The sequence below is a fragment of the Dunckerocampus dactyliophorus genome, chromosome 11, assembly GCF_027744805.1.
Source record: "Dunckerocampus dactyliophorus isolate RoL2022-P2 chromosome 11, RoL_Ddac_1.1, whole genome shotgun sequence".
Taxonomy (NCBI): Eukaryota; Metazoa; Chordata; class Actinopteri; order Syngnathiformes; family Syngnathidae; genus Dunckerocampus; species Dunckerocampus dactyliophorus.
Genome location: NC_072829.1, coordinates 11,096,323 through 11,115,588, shown reverse-complemented (window position 1 = coordinate 11,115,588; position 19,266 = coordinate 11,096,323). Strand labels below are relative to the sequence as shown.

Below are 19,266 nucleotides of genomic sequence, written 5' to 3'. Positions count from 1 at the left end.
ATGTGAAATGTATTAGTAATTGTGACATGTATTAGCTATTGGATGTGAAACAAAGAGGGGGTAGGATTGAACAAGCTCTGCTTCTTCCTGCTCCTTTTGGACATTTGGAATTGTGAAATGAGAGCTTTACTACTGTGAAAGAATGTGAGGAAAAAAGAACGTTCAAATCAATCAATCAATAGTTTTTCCTTTGAGATTTTTCCCTCATTTTTAAAAAATATATGTTTTTGTATTTTTAAATTATTTTGTATTTTTTTTAAACATTTATTTCAGAAAAATCCGGCTTATGTTTGTAATTATACATTTCTTCATAATTTTCAGTTTGTTAAATAAAATGTTTCTCTTTAGTTGTATTTTATTGTGTTTAATATTAAATTGTATTTTATTATTATGTTTTATATTTTATTTTTTTCCCAGTGTGGCCCTTGTGCTCCTTTATGATTATGATCATTTAAATAACCTCAATAAATGATCATACATTTGGTTTTGTGCTCCACAAATGAAGTTTCTCACCTGACACTCACCTGCCCGGGTTGTGTTGTCGTTGCCCGACAAGTATTTTATACTCCATACAGTGTTTGCACTGATTATGTAATTATTTGCCAGTATCATGTTTTGCTGGGTTCTGTGTGAAATGCAAACTGCCGGCTCGTCTGCTCCAGGAATTGTTGGGGATCTCTGCCTGAAAGCAGCTCAAGAGCACTGCAACAAAGAGGCTGACTCGTGTCCTCTGCCTACAGAAAACCACGGCGCCGCTCATCCCGAATGAGCACACGCCTGACGACGCCAAGTCCGGCATCGCTGCCTCGGCAGAGTCCAACTCCTCCTCCCCTGCAGAGGACCGCCCTCCTTCAACCGGCGCCCCGCCTTTGGCTTCCCCCGAGACAGACGCCGAGACCTCCGTAGCCAAAGACAAAAGCCACTAGCTGCACCCATGGCGTTGCGGCCGTCCTCTTGAGTCCTGTACGGTCAGGAACTTTAATAATCCAAGCTCAGTTACTCTCCTCCTCCTCCGCGCTCCTGCTTGAGTGACACATCCTCCTCAGGGAGAGGGGTGATTTCACGGAACGTCAGCATCTTCCCGAATACTTGACAATACTCATCGAGGGAAGACTGCTAGCACAGGGGTGGGTGGGGGTGGGGGGAGATGGGCTGGGAAGTGCGCATGACAAACCCACAGTTGTTATTTAAAACATTAAATGTGTGTGACCGCTATACTCCAAGTGGCCCGGCAAGGACGATGTTGCTTCTCCACACGTGTAAATCCTCATTCAAGTACGGTCTGTGCACACATTACATGCCCTATGCAAATCAAGAAGGCTGGGTGTAAATACCTGTAGATGTCCTGCGCACGCACGCACACACACACACACACACACACACACGTAGCTGACATATTCTACAGGCTCCATACAGTGTAAAATCTACCTTGTATTCTGGTAATTGCTGCATTCAGTACTGTTACTAGCAATGGCGACGCCAGTCCTTCCATTTTTATATACATTGATGTTCATGGGTATATATTATTATTATTATTATTATTATTATTATTATTATTATTATTATTATTAACACGTGACGCTTTATGCACATGAAATATCATCTCCAGGTGCATCACGCCCTTACGTTATGTGTGTGTGTGTGAGACCAAATCCTGACTTTTGATGTTCTTGGACGCTAGTAGCAACCGTGCCTTACATTGGACCCAACAGACGTCAGCAAGCAGACACGCCCAAACAGTATTAAATAACGTTAATGCTGTCAAATGAGATTGAGGGTTTGCTCACACTTGTCGCGTTTGGTTCAGTTCGAAGGAACTCTGGGGCATTTCTTGTGCTAGTGCGGTTCGTTTGGTCAAATGTGAACGTGATGATCCAGTTGCAAGTGGACTCTGGTGCGGTTCGGTTCAGTTGAGCTCCACTGTGAACGCTACACAGACTAAAAACACGGGCCAGTGTTAAAATGACAGCAAAAAGCATGCAGAAATGACAAATATGGAAGAGAAAATGTGGTGGAAGTGCTGTCTCTACTCTGCTCTCTCCCTGTGTGTGTGTGTGTGTGTGTGTGTGTGTGACAACGGCGCTCTTTGAAAGCATATTTTGAAAGCTTTCTGTGAAATCTAAGCTGGTAAGAACAAATGTAAAAGTAACTGACGTGGATTGTCACAAAAGCAGCCCAATCAAGTCTTTACTTTATGCGTAGGCTCGTTGCTGCGCCGCTAATACCAATGTGAGCGCGAAGCCAACTGCACCAAAGTGCACATAAAGTACCAAACCGCAAGTGTGAACACAGTTAAAAGTCAAAATGATGAAATTCTGGGTTTATTTTCTATTTTTTCAAAGTGTGAGGCAGGCCAACCCTTGGAGGCGGAGCAAGTTGAGATAAATCAGGAAAAACATCTTTTTCAAACCTGCTAAGCTAACGTGAGTTATGTCTAAAGGCATAAAGGCATTGATTCCTGGTTCCTACAGTAAGTCTCGGGTAAGAACAAAACTCCACAAAATATATGCACCAGAAAATGTGTTTTCAGGGAGGCCCCAACAGTATGGTATGCCCCACTTCGAAAACATATTAAAATTGATTTATTTTCATGCTGAAAGTCAGATGTGAAGATTGAGACCCATGTCCTGTCATTGGTAGACGATTGTTAGCTTAGCTAAGCATCAATCATTTTGGTGGTAAACAACAAGAAGGCTCAAAGGCGCCACGGTGGAGCCACGAAGGATGCTCGTCAACTTTGCATTTGGATTCCCGATTTCCAAATTGTGGTATGTGTACCACTGTACACCAGAGATTTTTATAGGAAATCACTATATACATGAAATATATACTGTATGAAGTAACGATTCGCTCCAAATGAATTCAAATTAAAATGTCCTTTGCTGAAATAGTAACTCAAACCTGCGAGTACAAGCCGAAAAATGTTCAGGTGGCACATGTGTAAACACGTTTGACAAACACTACTGTATAAAATTAATAATAATAATGGAAATAATTCTTTCCGCGGTCAAACTGCCATCATAAAAAGCTTATTTAGTAAAAATGCAGTTTTTAATGTTTTTTTCAACAACTGTCACACAAGTGGAAACATAAGTTAACCACTTAACTTTAATGGCTAAGGTGATTTCCGTTGTCTTCTTACTTGTGTATAAAAAAAAACGTAACCACTGTCAAAAGTAAAAATGATAAAAACAAGCCATGAGTCTTATTGTTTTGAATGCTTTTTCTGTGTACTTGTGCGTACCTTGTAGGCAATATCCTCCTTCGTCATGCTCCTTTTGAATAAATGTCACCAAAAAGCCAAAGATAATGCACAACACAAACGGGCACAGCTAACTTTTCGGTGCTCACTGAACTGAGGTCTTGTGAGGATGTTTCATGTGACCATAGAGTGGAATTTTTATTCAAAATCCCAATTCCATGACCTCAAGTGACCCTACGTTGAACTTGAAAGGATGCAGCAGGTGGCGGTAGTTCACGTTTGTCAAGTACGAGCCGCGCTTGCACCTGGATCTGGCCCCTGAAATGAATTTGACAGCTTTAAAATCATGTTTAAATATCCTTTACATTACTTTTTTTTTAGGACGCTAGCTCGTTTACTTCGCATCTGTACTTTTAGTTAACTAATTAGAGTCGGCCATGTTTGTTTGGCTGTAAAAGCCACCAGAAGCGGGCATTCTTCCAAACAGTTAGCCTGCCCAAAATGCATTGTTTGTGCATGTATCTCAATCTTCCGCAACTCCCAACTAGAAAACAATCAAAATGAGGTATTTTTTTGGAGTGTATTATTGTTTTTTCATCTTGGAATCCGTGTGTAAAATCTTCCACAAAGGGATCAACTGTTCGCTTTGACGTCACTGAGTAAAGAGCAAAAAAACAAGTAAAGCCATGGTTGAATTGTACATATATTTACAAGTAGACATGATGCTTGGTACTAAAGCAGGCAAAAGCAGCAAGGTTGACTCTCTATGTGTATCTCGAGTGCTGCCTAGAACCCAAATCATCAATCTTGACTGCAGGAAATAAAAATCGAGAGATTGAAAGTGGGAGTCGCATGAGGGCAAATGCGATAAAGCTTATTTTTAGTGTTAGTTTGTGATTGTGCACTGTTTGTGTTTGTATGCAGGAAAGAAGTGTTTGTGGATTATACACATGTAGACATGGTGACTTATCTGGTCAAGCCTATTACCAATTAGCATTGTTGGTTATTTAACACAGCCAAGCAATATGTGCAGAAGGAAATTGGGGATTTTGGCAGCTGGACTGTGGACCCTCTTAAAGAACCTTTTCTTGTTTTATTTCAACATATTTAGAGAGGAGAGGCAAACAAACATCGTACAAAAGGCTGAATGTATGTGAACCTCTGAAAAAGGTGACAATTTCTAACAGTATGGTTTTTATTTTATGTGATAAAAATGCCACGATCAGATCTGAATGCTCTGATATACAGTAGATACTTTATATATATATATATATATAAAGACATTATGTATACAAATGCAGTAGTATTCCATTTATTTATGTTCACTTTGTTGGGTATTAACACTGTGATTCTGCTACGTGTTTTCCTTCCAGTTACTCTACACTTCTTTTACATGATCAATACGTCTGGTAAATAAACCATATTGTCTTATTATTCATGGTTTCTATCTAACACATTTGATTTATTTTTTAACTGAATATTTACAGATTTTTTTTGGAGTAAGGCCATTTAACTTTGCATCAATTGATTATTGTAAGTATAGGGAATCCAATAAATTATATAATTTATTTTAATTTATTACTAATGAACCATATTATTAAGTAACTGCACATTTGCAAATAATATATTCAGATTTTTAAGAATATATTTTATTTGTAATACATATTTGGAGCAAATCTCAAAGTACAATTAAAAAAAAAACAAACTCTAACAAGTAATAGCAAGAGAAATACAGTAAAACCAAAATTTGGGAAAATATATTCGTCTTTTACTTCTACTTCAAATTAATCTTGTTTTTTTTTTTTAAACAAGTAATAAACTCCTAAATGTTATGCTGGATTTAACTATACATAGTGTCCAAAATCCATGGTTATTTAGGCTAATATTTACAGTTAAATTTACCAGCCATAAAATATTTAACAGTACCACCAAGCATGACCAGTATTACTTAGAATAAAAATACAATATGTGTGTGAGATGCTGCAGTAAATGTGTGTATTAACCAAATCCACACAATTTTATTACAACGCACTTTTTTAACTTTTACATTTGTGTTTAACAATTATTCAACATTTTTTGGTTGAACAAAAACAGTGTGAGACAAGGTGACAAAAATGTATCTGATTGTTTTTTAGGAATTTCAGTTGATGCCTTTAACAGTCTTTGAGATCCGTAACTGTCAGATCTTGTATGGTGGTGTGGAAAAGTGATTTCCTCCTTCCTGATTTCTTATTTTTTAGCATGTTTCAGCATTTTAGCATCACATTTAAATATTTGTTAACAACAACACAACTAAACACAAAATTCTGTTTTTAAATGAAACATTTTATTATTAAGGGAGAAAAAAAAAATCCAAACCTACATGGCTCTGGGTGAAAAAGTGCCCCCACCCCCCCAGTTAAACATAACTGAGATTAATTGAGCTCTATCAGTCTGGAAAAGGTTAAAAAGCCATTTCTAAAGCTTTGGGACTCCAGCAAAACACAGTGAGAGCCATTATCCACAAATGGTGAGAACATGGAAGAGCAGTGAACTTTCCCAGGAGTGGCCGGCCAACCAAAATTAACCCAAGAGCGCAGCGAGGACCCATTCAAGAGGTCACAAAAGACCCCACAACAACATCCAAAGAACTTCAGGCCTCACTTGCCTCAGTTAAAGTCAGTGTTCATGACTCCACTATAAGAAAGACACTGGGCAAAAACGGCCTGCATGGCAGAGTTCCAAGACGACAACCACTGCTGAAAAAAAATAACATCAGGCTCGTCTCTCAGAAAACTATATTGATGATCTCCAAGACCTTTGGGAAAATACTCTGTGGTCTGATGAGGCAAAAGTTGAACTTTTTGGAAGGAGTGTGTCCCATTACATCTGGCATAAAAGTAACGCCGCATTTCAGAAAAAGAACATCATACCAACAGTGAAATATGGTGGTGGTAGTGTGATGGTCTGGGTATGTATTGCTGCTTCAGTACCTGGAAGACTTGCTGTGATAAATGGAACCATGAATTCTGCTGTTTACCAAAAAAATCCTGAAGGAGAATGTCCAACCATCTGTTGGTGACCTCAAGCTGAAACCAACTTGGGTTCTGCAGCAGGACAATGAACCAAAACACACCAGCAAGTCCACCTCTGAATGACTGAAGAAAAACAAAATAAAGACTTTGGAGTGGCCTAGTCAAAGTCCTGACCTGAATCCTATTGAGATGCTGTGGCATGACCTTAAAAAGGCGCTTCATGATTTTTTTTTTCTCTCTTAATAATACAAAGTTTTATTTCAAAACTGCATTTTGTGTTCAGTTGTGTTGTCATTGACTAATATTTTAAATTTCTTTGATGATGTGAAACATTTAAGTGAGACAAACGTGCAAAAAAATAAGAAATCAGAAACAGGGCAAACACTACTTCACACCACTGTACAGTATGTACCATATTCCGGAAAAGTCCATCCGTAACAAGTTAATAGTTTTATAGCAAACAGCATTAAGCAGTTTAATGTCTGCAACAGAACAGCAGAGTTTGTCTTGCTGTTAACAAACCGCATGGATCACGTCTAGCTCTTAAAAGTTAGTCTGGGCTCTTTAAAAGGGGACCTATTATACTTTTCCTCTTTTCTGACCTATAAATGTTGTATTCTCGTGTTAACGATGCCAACGCATCAGATAATGAGGTGAGCTCTGAAAGCTGTTTTGGACGGCTCTACAAGCTTGTGTTTTACAGAGTTGTTTTTTTTTTTTTTTTAAACCTAGTTCCATTGACGTCAATGCAACCCGGACATCCTTATATGCTCAGCACCCCCGCTCTGCTTCGTTCTGTTCACGGTGTTAACGCCTCGAGCAATGGTTCCCAGGAAACGTATGCTCAGGTGTTGCCTAAAGAGGCATTCCCGGCCAACAAGACAAAAATATGCTCATCTGTCAACGGCACTTCACACGGGACTGTTTTGTGAACATGGGACAATACAAGCTGGACTATCCACCAAACTGTTGCTGAAGTCCGACGCCTTTCCAACGTTATCTGGTCGTGTTGAAGAGTCAGAAGAGCAAGCTGGAAGTAACAATTTATCAGTGTCATAGCTGTGTTTATGTTGTGTAAGTAATCGGACAAAAGGGCTTCGGCAGCTGGCCGGATGTCCTCGGGAGCGCTCTGGAGTGTGACCAATCACAGCGGAGTGGGCTCGGCGGGAGGTGTACCTGGAGGAGGGCATGGGGTGGAGTAAATTACACAGACCATTTGGGTGGGAGGCAGGAACCCAAGGAAACACTGCAGGAAGACGTGCAGAGTCTGGAAGATCTAGAAAGCGGGTTATCTGTGTGGGTTATCGTGTGTAGCTGCTCGACAGGAGTCCAGAACTCAATACAAAGGCCTGAAATGAGTAAAATAGGTCCCCTTTAAGAACCATCTTGCACGCTAAGTTCTTGCAGATGTTGCTGTACATCATCCAGTGCTTCTGATGGCTTCTTCTCCTTGTTGGTCTCTGCCTTCTCTTCCTGGAGCTCCCCTTCTGTCTGCTTATTGTTCTCTGTCTCTTCACCCTGGAGCTCCTCCTCTGGTTTTGTCTCCTCGTGTCCATCCTCCAGGTGCTCAGAACTCTCAAAACATCCGGAGTCCCTTGGCTCCCGGGCGTCCACCATAGATCTGTCCTCGTCCTCCTCCTTTTCTTCTCCTTCTTGTCCCTCCGGGCTGCATTCATCCTCGGCTAACAAAGCAATTACAGTTTTTTTAAATACAAGATGTCTAAAGCACATTTATTATCTCTAAACATGTCATTATGTTCTTTATATTCTGCAAAAATGACAACGAAATGATTTGTTTGTTTGTGTACAAAAGGATTAATTGGGCATGAATACTTGGACTCATTTATTCTTAGAATATTACGACTCAGCTTATTTTTGGAACATTGCAATTTTCTTGTAATATACCTTTTTTCCACAAAAATACATTTTTATTCTTATTATATTATGACTTTATTATTGTAATAGTACAGTTTTTTTTCATTTAAAAAGTCCATATTTGTTTTTATTTTGTGATTTTACTCCCCAATTTATTTTCCTGTTATTACTACTTAATTCTTGTACCTTTTAACATGTTTGTTCTCCCCACATATTTATTCTTGTTATATCAGATTTTATTCTCATTATATTGAAATCAATTTCTGGTAAGACGTTATTACATGTTATGTAGCATTTCAGCTTTTTTCAGGCAATGTTACGACTTTCTTTTTTTCAACTTTAATATTCTTATCATTTTCCCCCTTTCCCCAACATTTGTATGCTTGTTATATTCAGATTGTATTTGATTAGTATTACCATATTTGTCTTTTAACATTATGGCTTTTTTTCTTACTAACCCTTTCCCTAATATTAAGACTTTAATGCATTTTTATTCCTGTTAAATGTATGACTTTATTCTTATACTATTGAAGCTTTTTTTGTTAATATTATGACTTATATTATGAAAAACAAAACATTTATGTATTTTGTTATATTGGGATTTTTGTACTCTTATAACGCTTATTTTCTTGCAATATTACAATTTTTTTCTTGGAAGGTTAAAACTTTTTTCTGCAGCCTGACCCTTTTACATCATCTCTTAATATTACCGCTTTATTCTCTTCATTTTACGATTTTTTTCCTCAGTTCAGCTCTAATGTTCTGGAATAAAGCTTATTCATTTTTACTCGTGCATGTGTGTGTGCAAACAAGCTGACACACTGAAAGCCTTGAAGGAGGTATTTTAAAAAAAATACACGACTGGCAGTTCAACCGCGTAACATTATGTACTGTATATGAAAATATATCTGAAAGTAAACCCACATTCTCTGAGCAAGTCGGTGGCACTCAGGATCTTGGAGCGTTGATCTGGGTCCGTGATGTTCAGCTCATTGAGGTGAGATTCTCGCAGGCCAGCAAAGTCTTCCAGGTTCTGGAAGCCATGCATGGACAGCAAGGAAGTCAGTTCCTGCAAGAGGAGAGGCTGTCATTAGAAATGCTGCTGCTGATTGGGCGCTGTATAGTCACCAATATTAATTAGCAGGCGTCTTACTGTAAGACCAATGCTATCCAGCACTTCATCGAGGGTTGTCGGTTTGGACTTGGTTCTGCTGGTCTTGTTGTCACAACGCCTGCGTCTGGCAGGGGGACTCTCGTCGGGCAGGAGGTTGACGTAGATGAACTTAAACGAGCCCACCTTGTTATTGAGTTTCCCTGTCCAGGTGCCGACAGGAGGTTTCTCAATGATGTGGATGATGTCGCCTTTCTGCAGGAGGCGGGATGCACCACCATGATTGTTGTACACAGATTGAACCTTTTTTCCTAGCCCTAACCCCTAATTTTACACGATACCAAGCCCAGGTGTGAACATCAGCCCTAATGCTAACCACTAAACCCAAGCCTGGACCTTGAACATTGTTGTAAGACTTACTTGAAGTTTCAGGGACTCCACGTCGTAAGGACTGGGTGTGAAGTCAGTGTGCACCAGAGCGCGTCCACAGAAGGGTCCATTGTACGCGTTGTCCTCCAGTCTCATGCTGTCCCTCTGGCAATAACCGCTGTCCAGGCTTTGTCTGTCGCTGTCTTAACATGAATCCAGGAGAGGACGGTCATCTTTGGGCTACGATCCTTGAAGATAACAGAATGATGAGGACTTACTGCTGGAAAAAGGGCAGGTGACCGGACTGGACACTGTGTCCTCTGAGCCTGTGGAGCACATGGATGTCCTCTGGCCTGGATTCACGCCTGCTGGCGGCCAGCTAGGGGAGACGGGGGACATTTCTTCACTGCTTTCCCCCTGGAGAGGCTAAAACATGCAGGGATCCATTTTAATCGAATTATATTTAATTGTATTTAACTTAATTGATTTATCTTTAAAAGTACTTAATTTTATTAAATTTGATAGCTAACTTGCTATTATTAATATTAATATTTAATTTATTTAAAAATATAAAATTTTAAGCAATTGCTATTATTACAAAAGGACTACTGCGCTACTTTAGTGTATGCAGTACATAGCTTTAACCAGCAGATGTCGACATTGCTCAAATAATAACAGCAACACAATTAACATACTTTTGTGTATTTTTCTCCCAATGGCAATGTATTGTACTCTTATATTATTCTAACTAGAGTGCGTAAAATCATATTGACCTCTTCCTCAGCTAATACCCTCTGCACCATCTTGGAGGTTTTGCGTGTCATTGTACGGGAGATGACGTTGCGCCATTTCTTGCCCAGCTTGGTGCCGCATTTGCCTCCATCTGGTACGCCCTCCTCTACCTGTCAAGACATATTTTAAGAACATCTCAATAACAATCCGAACAACTGATTTTCCCGTGTGATGTTGATTTTGATTGCAACTAAAGACGTACATGGGCAAGACGATTTATCTGCACTGACAAATATCCGGAAGGCTCGAGCAAACATTGTGTCGCGCGTGCTCACTGACGTCAACAAAACGTGAAACGTCCTTGTCAGACATGGCGGTTCTCTGCTTGACTGAGCCTTCACCAGAGGACATCCTGTCTGCACTTTACGCTCACATTATCTCAAAAAAAAACCCCAACATCTTTACTGCTACACTTTATGGCATTTCCGATCACAGTTGGGGGAGTCGTTAATCTGGCTCTTTAAAAACACGCCGATACCATTTCAGCACGTGGAATTGGGAAGTTTTGTGCTTCTGCAATATTCCGAATTCACCTTTGTGAGCCTTCACGTGCAAGGATAGAGCGTGTGGACACACTAGTAGTTCCACTTTTTAAAAACAATTCTTGCTCTGTTTTAAATACAAACAAACACGCATCAAATAAAATGTTATTCATATATTGTTATTATATAATAATTTTTTAATAATAAATTATAATGCTCAGGTTTGCAGAAACAAAATAAAATTAAATTAAATTAAAATTAATTAAACTGTATTAGATACACCCGCTCAAGCTTATGAAAGCCACACACAAAAATAACCAAAATATCCAAATAAAGGAAAAAGAAAGTTAAATAAAATGAAATAGTTTCAGGTCCACCTGCACAAGATGGGAGACAGATGAAAAAGGAATTATTATAAATAAAATGCATAAATTCAAATAAATACGTTAAATTGGGTGTACTGTATCTGCACAAGCTAATAAAGTCCTGACAAGAACTGAGTAAAAAAAAAAGTTTGCAATTAAACGAAATGGAATAAAGTCACTGTTGTTGACCGTCACTCAAAAGTGGTGCATGTCTGGCAAAGCGAGTGCAAACAGTGCTTCTTCCCACAAGGTGTTACTGGTGATTGACAGGTCAACTCACAGTCTCGTCCAGCGCAAAGTCCTTCTCTGGGCCGACAGGTGACGTCACCTTCGGCTTCATGAAGTCCTTGAAGCTGCTCGACCTCTGCAAGGTGAGCTGAAAACACACACAAGCAACCTGCTGGATGAACTTCAAGGTGAACTTCAAGGGCACACATCTCTAAACGTGTGAAGAAATTGTGATCGGACTTGTTTTCACTTGACGGGGCTGCTCGTTTCTGGGAAACGTGACTGCTGAACGTCAACAATTTTCATTCACATCACACAGTTTTTTCATAAATGGAATATTTTTGTAGTTACAGTGTAGAAAACTCTCCAAATACAATATTTACCATTATTAGAGCCTTGTAGACATGAAATAGCACCCCTATAGTCACCTTTACACTCCTATTATTCTTTCTTTACGCCACATCGCTAACGCGCAGGCTACGGGATCACTGCAGAGACACAAGAGAGCTGTGGCTTTAAACATTAGCAATCTAATGAAGCAACTCTTTAGCCTCCCAGTTATCCTACTCGCAAGAAGTTAGGGATATTTCGCATACATTTCAGGATGAACCTAAAATGTATAACCTTTACAGGTCAACTTAATTTGAGTTTCTATAATTTTGAATGCACATGTCCAAAATGAGGATAGGAGGCATAGAAAATAGATGGATGGTTGTCCAAAATGTCCAATACTTTTACATATACATTTTGTGAGGAGTATATTTACTGTATTCTAAACTTAAGAAAGGATGTAAAACGGAGTGGGGAAGAAGGACAAAGAAGCCAAAAACCTACCACTTCCACACGGAATGAGAGGAGAACTTCTTTTCACTCTATCATGCCAGGGCTGACCCCATGCAGTGTGATGCTAATCTAATGTCATGTCACAATAATGGAACATTACTGACACACGAGTGGCCAGAATACTACGCATGCCTTTTGTCTTTCAGTATTTTTGACTAATAATAGTATAGTCAACACACAAAACAGCCAGCATTTATTAATTAAGTCAATTTTGAAAAAACCTGATAGAGTGAGAGCGATAATCAAACTGCCAGATTGCATAGGACGACTGAACCAGTGAGTTCATTAGCTTGCTAAACTGCACAAACATCACATTTTTATATTTTCCACAAACCGTGTCAGGCGAAAGGTTTTTCATTATCATTAATGAGTCACTTTGCTAGGTACTTGAGCTAGTCAGTGCGTTAGCTAGCTAATGAAAGGTTTTTCATTATCATTAATGAGTAACTTTGCTAACTACTTGAGCTAGTCAGTGCGTTAGCTAGCTAATGAAAGGTTTTTCATTATCATTAATGAGTAACTTTGCTAGCTACTTGAGCTAGTCAGTGTGTTAGCTAGCTAGCTAGCAGGATTGCGCACAAATCACCATCCGACACAAGACAAAAGGTTAGTTAGTTTTCTTTTTTAAAATCACGGCTTAAAAAAAAAACAAACTTATTTTTTCTTTGATATTTCTTTTTTTTTTCCTGTCCTGTCTAGTCAATAGAGGTTAGTTAGGTTTTGATGGTTGTTAGTCATTTCATTCAGTAAGTTAGCTAGTTACTGTAGCTACTTAGCCCGGCACTAAGTCAGCTAGCATGATTAAACAAAAATCACTCACAAATAACCGTTTTCTCCAAATTTTGTTTTAAAAATGTTTTAATTGCTTAGTTACTTCATAGATATGTTAGTTTGCTGGTTAGTTAATCAGCTACTTAGCTTGCGTGCAAGACTTCAACAAATACCACATAAGCAGGTGAGAGCTTATGTTTTGGTTGCTGTCAGTTAGTTAGTTAATAGATACATTGGTTTGCTAGCTATTTAGCTTGCTTGCAAGACTTTACTAATATCACATAACCAGGTGGAGGTTAAGTTTTATTTGCTGTTAGTTTGTTGATTAGCTAACAAGCTGCCAAAAGTCAGACCACCAAATTCCACATATTTTGTGATGCGAGAAGTCGTTGTGTTTTCAATTAGTCATTTAGCGGGTGAGCTAGTCAACCAGGTTAAGCCGTCAGTTGGTTAGCTTGCTTGCTCGATAGCAGGACTGTGCACATGACTATTTTATGGTTGCTTGGGTAATTGTTAAGTTACTCATTTAGTCATTTAGTTAGTTAGATAGCGAGCAGGGTTAAAATCTGACAGTAGCAGTTCTGGCCGTCACAAATGGAGCTGTGGCGCCCACTTTGTAAAACAGATTACTGCCACCTACTGGACTGGAGTGGAGCAGTATTGCACGATGGGTCAGGATTTTTCAGTCAGTCAGATATTTTTTTTGTCTGGTTTGGCCTTGTTGGAGGTCTGTGCTCTACTAAAAATCATTCTTGCTATCTCTGGCAAAATTGTGTCACGTTGTTGAAGGCGTAAACACTTTTTTTTCCGACTCAAACTACTTCTGCAACCATGATTCACCGTGCCGGAATAGAGGAACTTCACTGTTTCTGGTAAGAAAAGCCTTCATGTGTATTGTGTGTGCAGCTTAACCACAAACCTGCTGCTCGAACATAAGCAGACTTCCTGTGTCAAAATGAGGTTAAAAACAACGCAGGCCCCTTTACAGTTAAAGCTATGGCGAACGAAATGCATTTCGGAGATGCCTTTAAAGAAAGTAACACTCAGTTTTACAAGTCAAAACTAAATAAAGGACATGAAAAGAATCAACTAAATTAACACAAAATCGGAATTAAATTCAATGAATATACGTGATTAAAAAATCCCTTAAATTGAATGCTCATTTTATCAATAAAATTAAAAATGAACAAAAACAAAACGCACTTTGTAATGCACATTATTTCTGGCCTGGACTGGAGTGGATTATTAGAGCAAAATTACATGACATTACAAATAAAAATCATAAATATATTTTTAAAAACTTACATTGAATTAACAACTAAAAAATGCCTTAAAATGAATGCTCGTTTTTAGAAAAATAAATGAAAAAAATAATAAAATGAACAAAAAAACCAAGCTTGCACCTGCTTTGTAATGCACATGACGGCCCCTTGCAGGACTGGACTGAACTGGCAGCGCAAACAAACGTTTGATCTAAACCAACACAAGCAGACCTGCTCTGGCTTTTGCATGCATTTTTAACATTGGGCAAAAAGGCGCTACTCACCTTCTTCTTCTGCACCTGCTCCTTCTCTGAGGCGTTCGAAGGCCTTCGCCTCAGCATGTCTTCTTCGCTGGTCCACAGATCACAACAAAAACAGAGAATGTGTCTGTCCGTGTTGAGTCAGACAGAAGAAAGATGATGCAGAGGTGCACTCCCCCCGCCACTGAACCAAAAGCTGAGGGGAAGTCACATGACCACACAGGAGTAGAAGATGCAAACCTACTTTCTGGCTTCTTCACATGCACATTTTAACATGCACCATCGGCTTTTTAACGAGTTTATGCTCCACAAACACAAAAAAACAGCACAAAAGCTTTAAGGGTTCTTCAATACTGCATGTGTGCAGAGGCCTTGTTGCAACATCTGTTCCTATTGAGTGTGAATCACGCAACTCTTTTTAGCTGTTGCTCATCTTTGCCCTCCTTTGTGCTTTTTCAGCTACTTTTTCTCAGCTGTGACTGTTTGTCAGCATGTCTGAACTGAACGAAGGTGCTTTTATGTGAACAAAAACACAACAGGGCACCAACTACACAACCCCCAACTAACGAACACAATTGGTTCCAGACGACCGTTCTTATGGTGAATCGTTCGTAAGTAGGGGAAAAGGTAATATTACCAATGATATAGGTACTACATGTACGTGTATACATATACAGTATATGTGTATGTATGTAAATATGAGTTTGGATGCAGTAGTAATATTAAACGAGGATAATTAATGAAAAAAACAATAATAAAAATGATATAATAATACGTAATGATAAATGTTATTGTTCAAGATTCAAGAGATTCAAGAGAGTTTTATTGTCATGTGCATGGTAAAACAGCAGTTATACCATGCAATGAAAATCTTATTCTGTTCATTCTCCCAAGAAAAGAAAGAAAACAAATGAAAGAATAAGAACATAAGAAACATAAACACATAAACATATATACCAATAAATTAAGCAACAACAACAGACGAGACATTAATACAGTAAATAATACAAATAAATAAATAAATAAAGTGCTATGAGTGTGTGCGTGTGTTGCGTGCGGCGTGTGCGAGTGCTTCGTTGAGGAGCCTGATGGCCTGTGGGTAAAAACTGTTTGCCAGCCTTGTGGTCCTGGACTTCAAACTCCTGTAGCGTCTGCCTGACGGTAGGAGTGTGAATAATGAGTGTTGTGGATGTGTGCTGTCCTTGATGAGGTTGTGTGTTCTTCGTAGGACTCTAGATTTATAAATGTCTTGCAGTGTGGGGAGGGCTGCCCCAACAATGTTCTGTGAGGTCTTGATCACCCGCTGGAGTGCCTTCCTATCACGTGTTGTACAGTTACCGTACCAAACAGTGATGGAGGCGGTAAGGACACTTTCGATAGTGCATCTGTAGAAGCAACTCAGGATTTTGGTGGGCATGCCAAATTTCCTCAGTCTTCTCAGGAAGTACAGTCTCCTTTGGGACTTCTTCAGAATTTGTTGGGTGTTGTGAGACCAGGTGAGGTCCTCGCTGATGTGTGTGCCAAGGAACTTGAAGGTTTTCACCCTCTCCACCTCAGTCTCATCAATAAACAGGGGTCTATGCAGCTCCTTTTCCCTTGTTCTTGGGTCGATGATCATCTCTTTAGTCTTATCTGTATTGAGAAGGAGATTGTTATCACGACACCAAGCTATGAGGTCCGCCACCTCTCTTCTGTATGATGTTTCAACACCACCAGTGATCAGTCCGATGACTGTAGTGTCATCTGCAAATTTAATGATGCTGGTGTTGTTCTGGGAGGCCACGCAATCGTAGGTGAAGAGCGTGTAGAGGAGTGGACTCAGCACACACCCCTGTGGGGTCCCAGTGCTCACAATTCTTGAGCTGGATGTGCGGTTGTGGACTCTGACTGACTGGGGCCTGCCTGTGAGAAAGTTAAACACCCAGTTACAGAGGGAGGGAGACAGGCCAAGTGTGAGGAGCTTATCTGTGAGTTTGTGGGGGCTGACTGTATTGAATGCAGAGCTATAGTCTATAAATAGCATTCTGACGTATGTGTCCTGGCCCTGTAGGTGAGAAAGGGCTGTGTGGATGGCAGTGTTGACTGCATCATCCGTGGACCGGTTCTGGCGATATGCAAACTGTAGAGGGTCCACGGTTGCCGCCGGGATGCTCTTTTTGATGTGGGTCATGACTAATCTTTCAAAGCACTTCATCACAATAGGAGTGAGTGCTATAGGGCGATAGTCATTCAAGCAGGTCACGTTGCTCTTCTTGGGTACGGGCACTATGGTGGTGGACTTAAAGCAGGTCGGTACAGATGCTTGTGCAAGCGACAGGTTAAATATGTCAGCAAGCACATCAGCTAGCTCTGATGAGCAAACCCGAAGTGCACGTCCTGAGATGTTGTCTGGCCCTGCTGCTTTTCGTGGGTTTGTTTTGTTTAGAACCCTGCGCACATCAGCTGATGTCACCATGAGAGGTGAGTCCTGTGTGCTCCCCAGGTTCAGCCACCCTCTCTGCTCATCAGGAGTTTGGGTATCAAAGCGGGCATAGAACTCATTCAACTCATCAGGAAGTGTGGTTTGGCTGGACGTGGCTACGCTACTCTGCTGTCGATAGTCTGTGATGTGCTGGAGCCCCGCCCACATGCGCCGAGGGTCTGAGGTGGAATAGTAGCCCTCCAGCTTCTGTCTGTACTGCCTCTTGGCCTCCCGTATGGACCTCCTCAGGTCATATCTGGCCTTTTTGTAGTCATCAGCGGTGCCCATGACAAATGCAGTCGAACGAGCACGTAGCTTAGCCCTTACATCACAGTTCATCCACTGTTTTTGGTTAGGGTATTTTCTGTAATACTTGGTGGTGGTAACAGTCTCTATACATGTGCTAATGTAGCCAGTAACAGCAGAAGCATATTCATCCAAGTCAACAGTACAATCTTCCCTCCCCGCTGCAGTTTTAAACACATCCCAGTTTGTGCAGCCAAAGCAGTCCTGAAGTACTTGATCAGTTTCTTCATTCCACACTTTAACTGCTGTACTTACAGGGGGAGCTTTTTTAAGAAGTTGTCTGTATGTTGGATAAAGGAATATAGAGATGTGGTCGGCCTTTCCAAAGTGGGGTCTTGGAACAGCCTTCAAAGCACCTTTCATGTTGCAGTAGACTTGGTCCAGGATGTTATTTTCCCTTGTGGGAAAGCTCACATGCTGGTAATATTTGGGGAGGACAGTCTTGAGGTTACAGTGGTTGAAATCGCCAGATATAATAAATACAGCGTCTGGGTGTTTGGTCTCGTGTTTATCAATGATGTCATGCAGGAGGCCTAGTGCATTAGCAGTGTTAGCTCGTGGTGGGATGTAAACAGCTGAGTTTACAGTTACACCACCCACAGAACAGTTCTGTGGGTGGTGTAGAATTAAGCAGGCCTATTAACTCTTCATAAACTTTAATCACACGCTCTGTCCGGGTTGTACAACTTAGCTTTCCATTTAGCTTTACACTGTATCTCCCCAGCTTCTAACTCTTCCTGTGTTGGTCTCATTAGCTCTAAGGCTGCATTAGCAGTGTCACAGTGCCCTCTACTGGTCAAGCATGTACAGTAGCAGTATAAATACTGATTGAGCGACTACAAGGCAAAATAAAATCAAATATAGACCAGTCGGCTTGTGTTGGTATCCGTGAATGTTCGCTAGTCGGGTGTTCGTAAGTTGGGGACCTAGCGTACTTAGGTTTCCGAGTGTCCAAACATTTTCCCAACACGGCCCGGTATGTCCATCATTCCCAGTTTATTGCCATTTGCCCATTTGCAAGGCTGTTTTTATTGTCATGGATGGATTATTTCTGATGGGGAAACGTTGACCAATCAAGTGACTAGAATGTTAGATTGGATTGTGTTGGTCTTTAGAAGAACAAGACGGACTCTATCATCTGGTAGGCGACATTCCCGTATCAAGTGTGCAGAAAACACCCAAATGTGAAACACATTATGAGTAAAACCAGAGAGGGAAGAACAGCACAAGTCAAGCTTATTTTTTTGGCCTGGCATCATAACCACATGAAAAGAAAGAAGGCCTATTTTTGCTTCCTGTCAAGTCGGTGTTCACACGTTTGCACGGAAACAACCGAAACAACAAAAAATAATTCTCACTGTCATGTCACCAACGTTGGCCGCAACATTAAGCCACGTTCAATCCTTCGGAAAGGTAGAAATTGTAATAACGAATCCAATTGCTTGTTTATCATTTTGTGTTTAATCAACATTGCCTTGAGAGAAATAATGCAACATAGTGCTGTTCCGTGGTTGACTACGGACTATTAGTAAAAAAAGCAAATGTTATGTATTCCTTTGCCCACTACATGAAGCATTTTCAAGCATAAAAATGGTTAAATGAACTAAAATACAAATACAAGGCATTAAGAAGACGCATTCCCAAACTGTGAATGTATTTTACTACATCGGTCACGACGGGTCAGGAATTGTTTGGTGAGACGAGGACCAGACTTGATTGCCGGAACAAAAGGCTTTTATTGCAGGTCTAAATGATCTTACAGGCCCGCTAACAATAACATGATAATCGTGATAATAGTAATCGCAACAATAACATGGGCTACTCTTGTGGCCGTAACCCACCACAAGCTAAAACTCAACTCTGAACCGCTGAAGTCACGTCCTGCATGAGCATGAGTCTTATTTATGTCTTAAATGCTTGCTTGT

General features: G+C 40.2%; 2 protein-coding genes across 4 annotated transcripts in view; one reads left to right on the top strand and one right to left on the bottom strand.

Moving 5' to 3' along the window:
- The window catches only part of zdhhc9 (zinc finger DHHC-type palmitoyltransferase 9), a 42,202-nt gene extending 33,422 nt beyond the window's left edge, over positions 1-8,780 (top strand). The window contains exon 9 of one of the 2 annotated variants that reach the window (XM_054791297.1): positions 741-8,780. In XM_054791297.1, coding sequence (XP_054647272.1) covers positions 741-926 — 186 coding nt within the window. In that variant the 3' untranslated portion in view covers positions 927-8,780. Of the gene's footprint in view, positions 1-662 lie in introns of both variants that reach the window. The other variant, XM_054791298.1, reaches the window with a different exon arrangement.
- On the bottom strand, positions 4,993-14,726 carry sash3 (SAM and SH3 domain containing 3). Of its 2 annotated transcripts, none has more exons than XM_054791293.1 (8): positions 14,599-14,726; positions 11,491-11,586; positions 10,345-10,473; positions 9,850-9,997; positions 9,623-9,774; positions 9,245-9,457; positions 9,016-9,160; positions 4,993-7,898 (listed from the first exon to the last, which is right to left on the bottom strand). In XM_054791293.1, the coding sequence occupies exons 1-8, from the start codon at positions 14,653-14,655 to the stop codon at positions 7,591-7,593; spliced, it is 1,248 nt and encodes a 415-aa protein (XP_054647268.1). In that variant the 5' UTR covers positions 14,656-14,726; the 3' UTR covers positions 4,993-7,590. The 2 variants fall into 2 exon arrangements, with proteins under 2 accessions (XP_054647268.1, XP_054647269.1); XM_054791294.1 differs by lacking the exon at positions 14,599-14,726 and adding an exon at positions 10,566-11,222 and having other exon boundaries at positions 11,491-11,588.
- Positions 14,727-19,266: the final 4,540 nt, after the last annotated feature.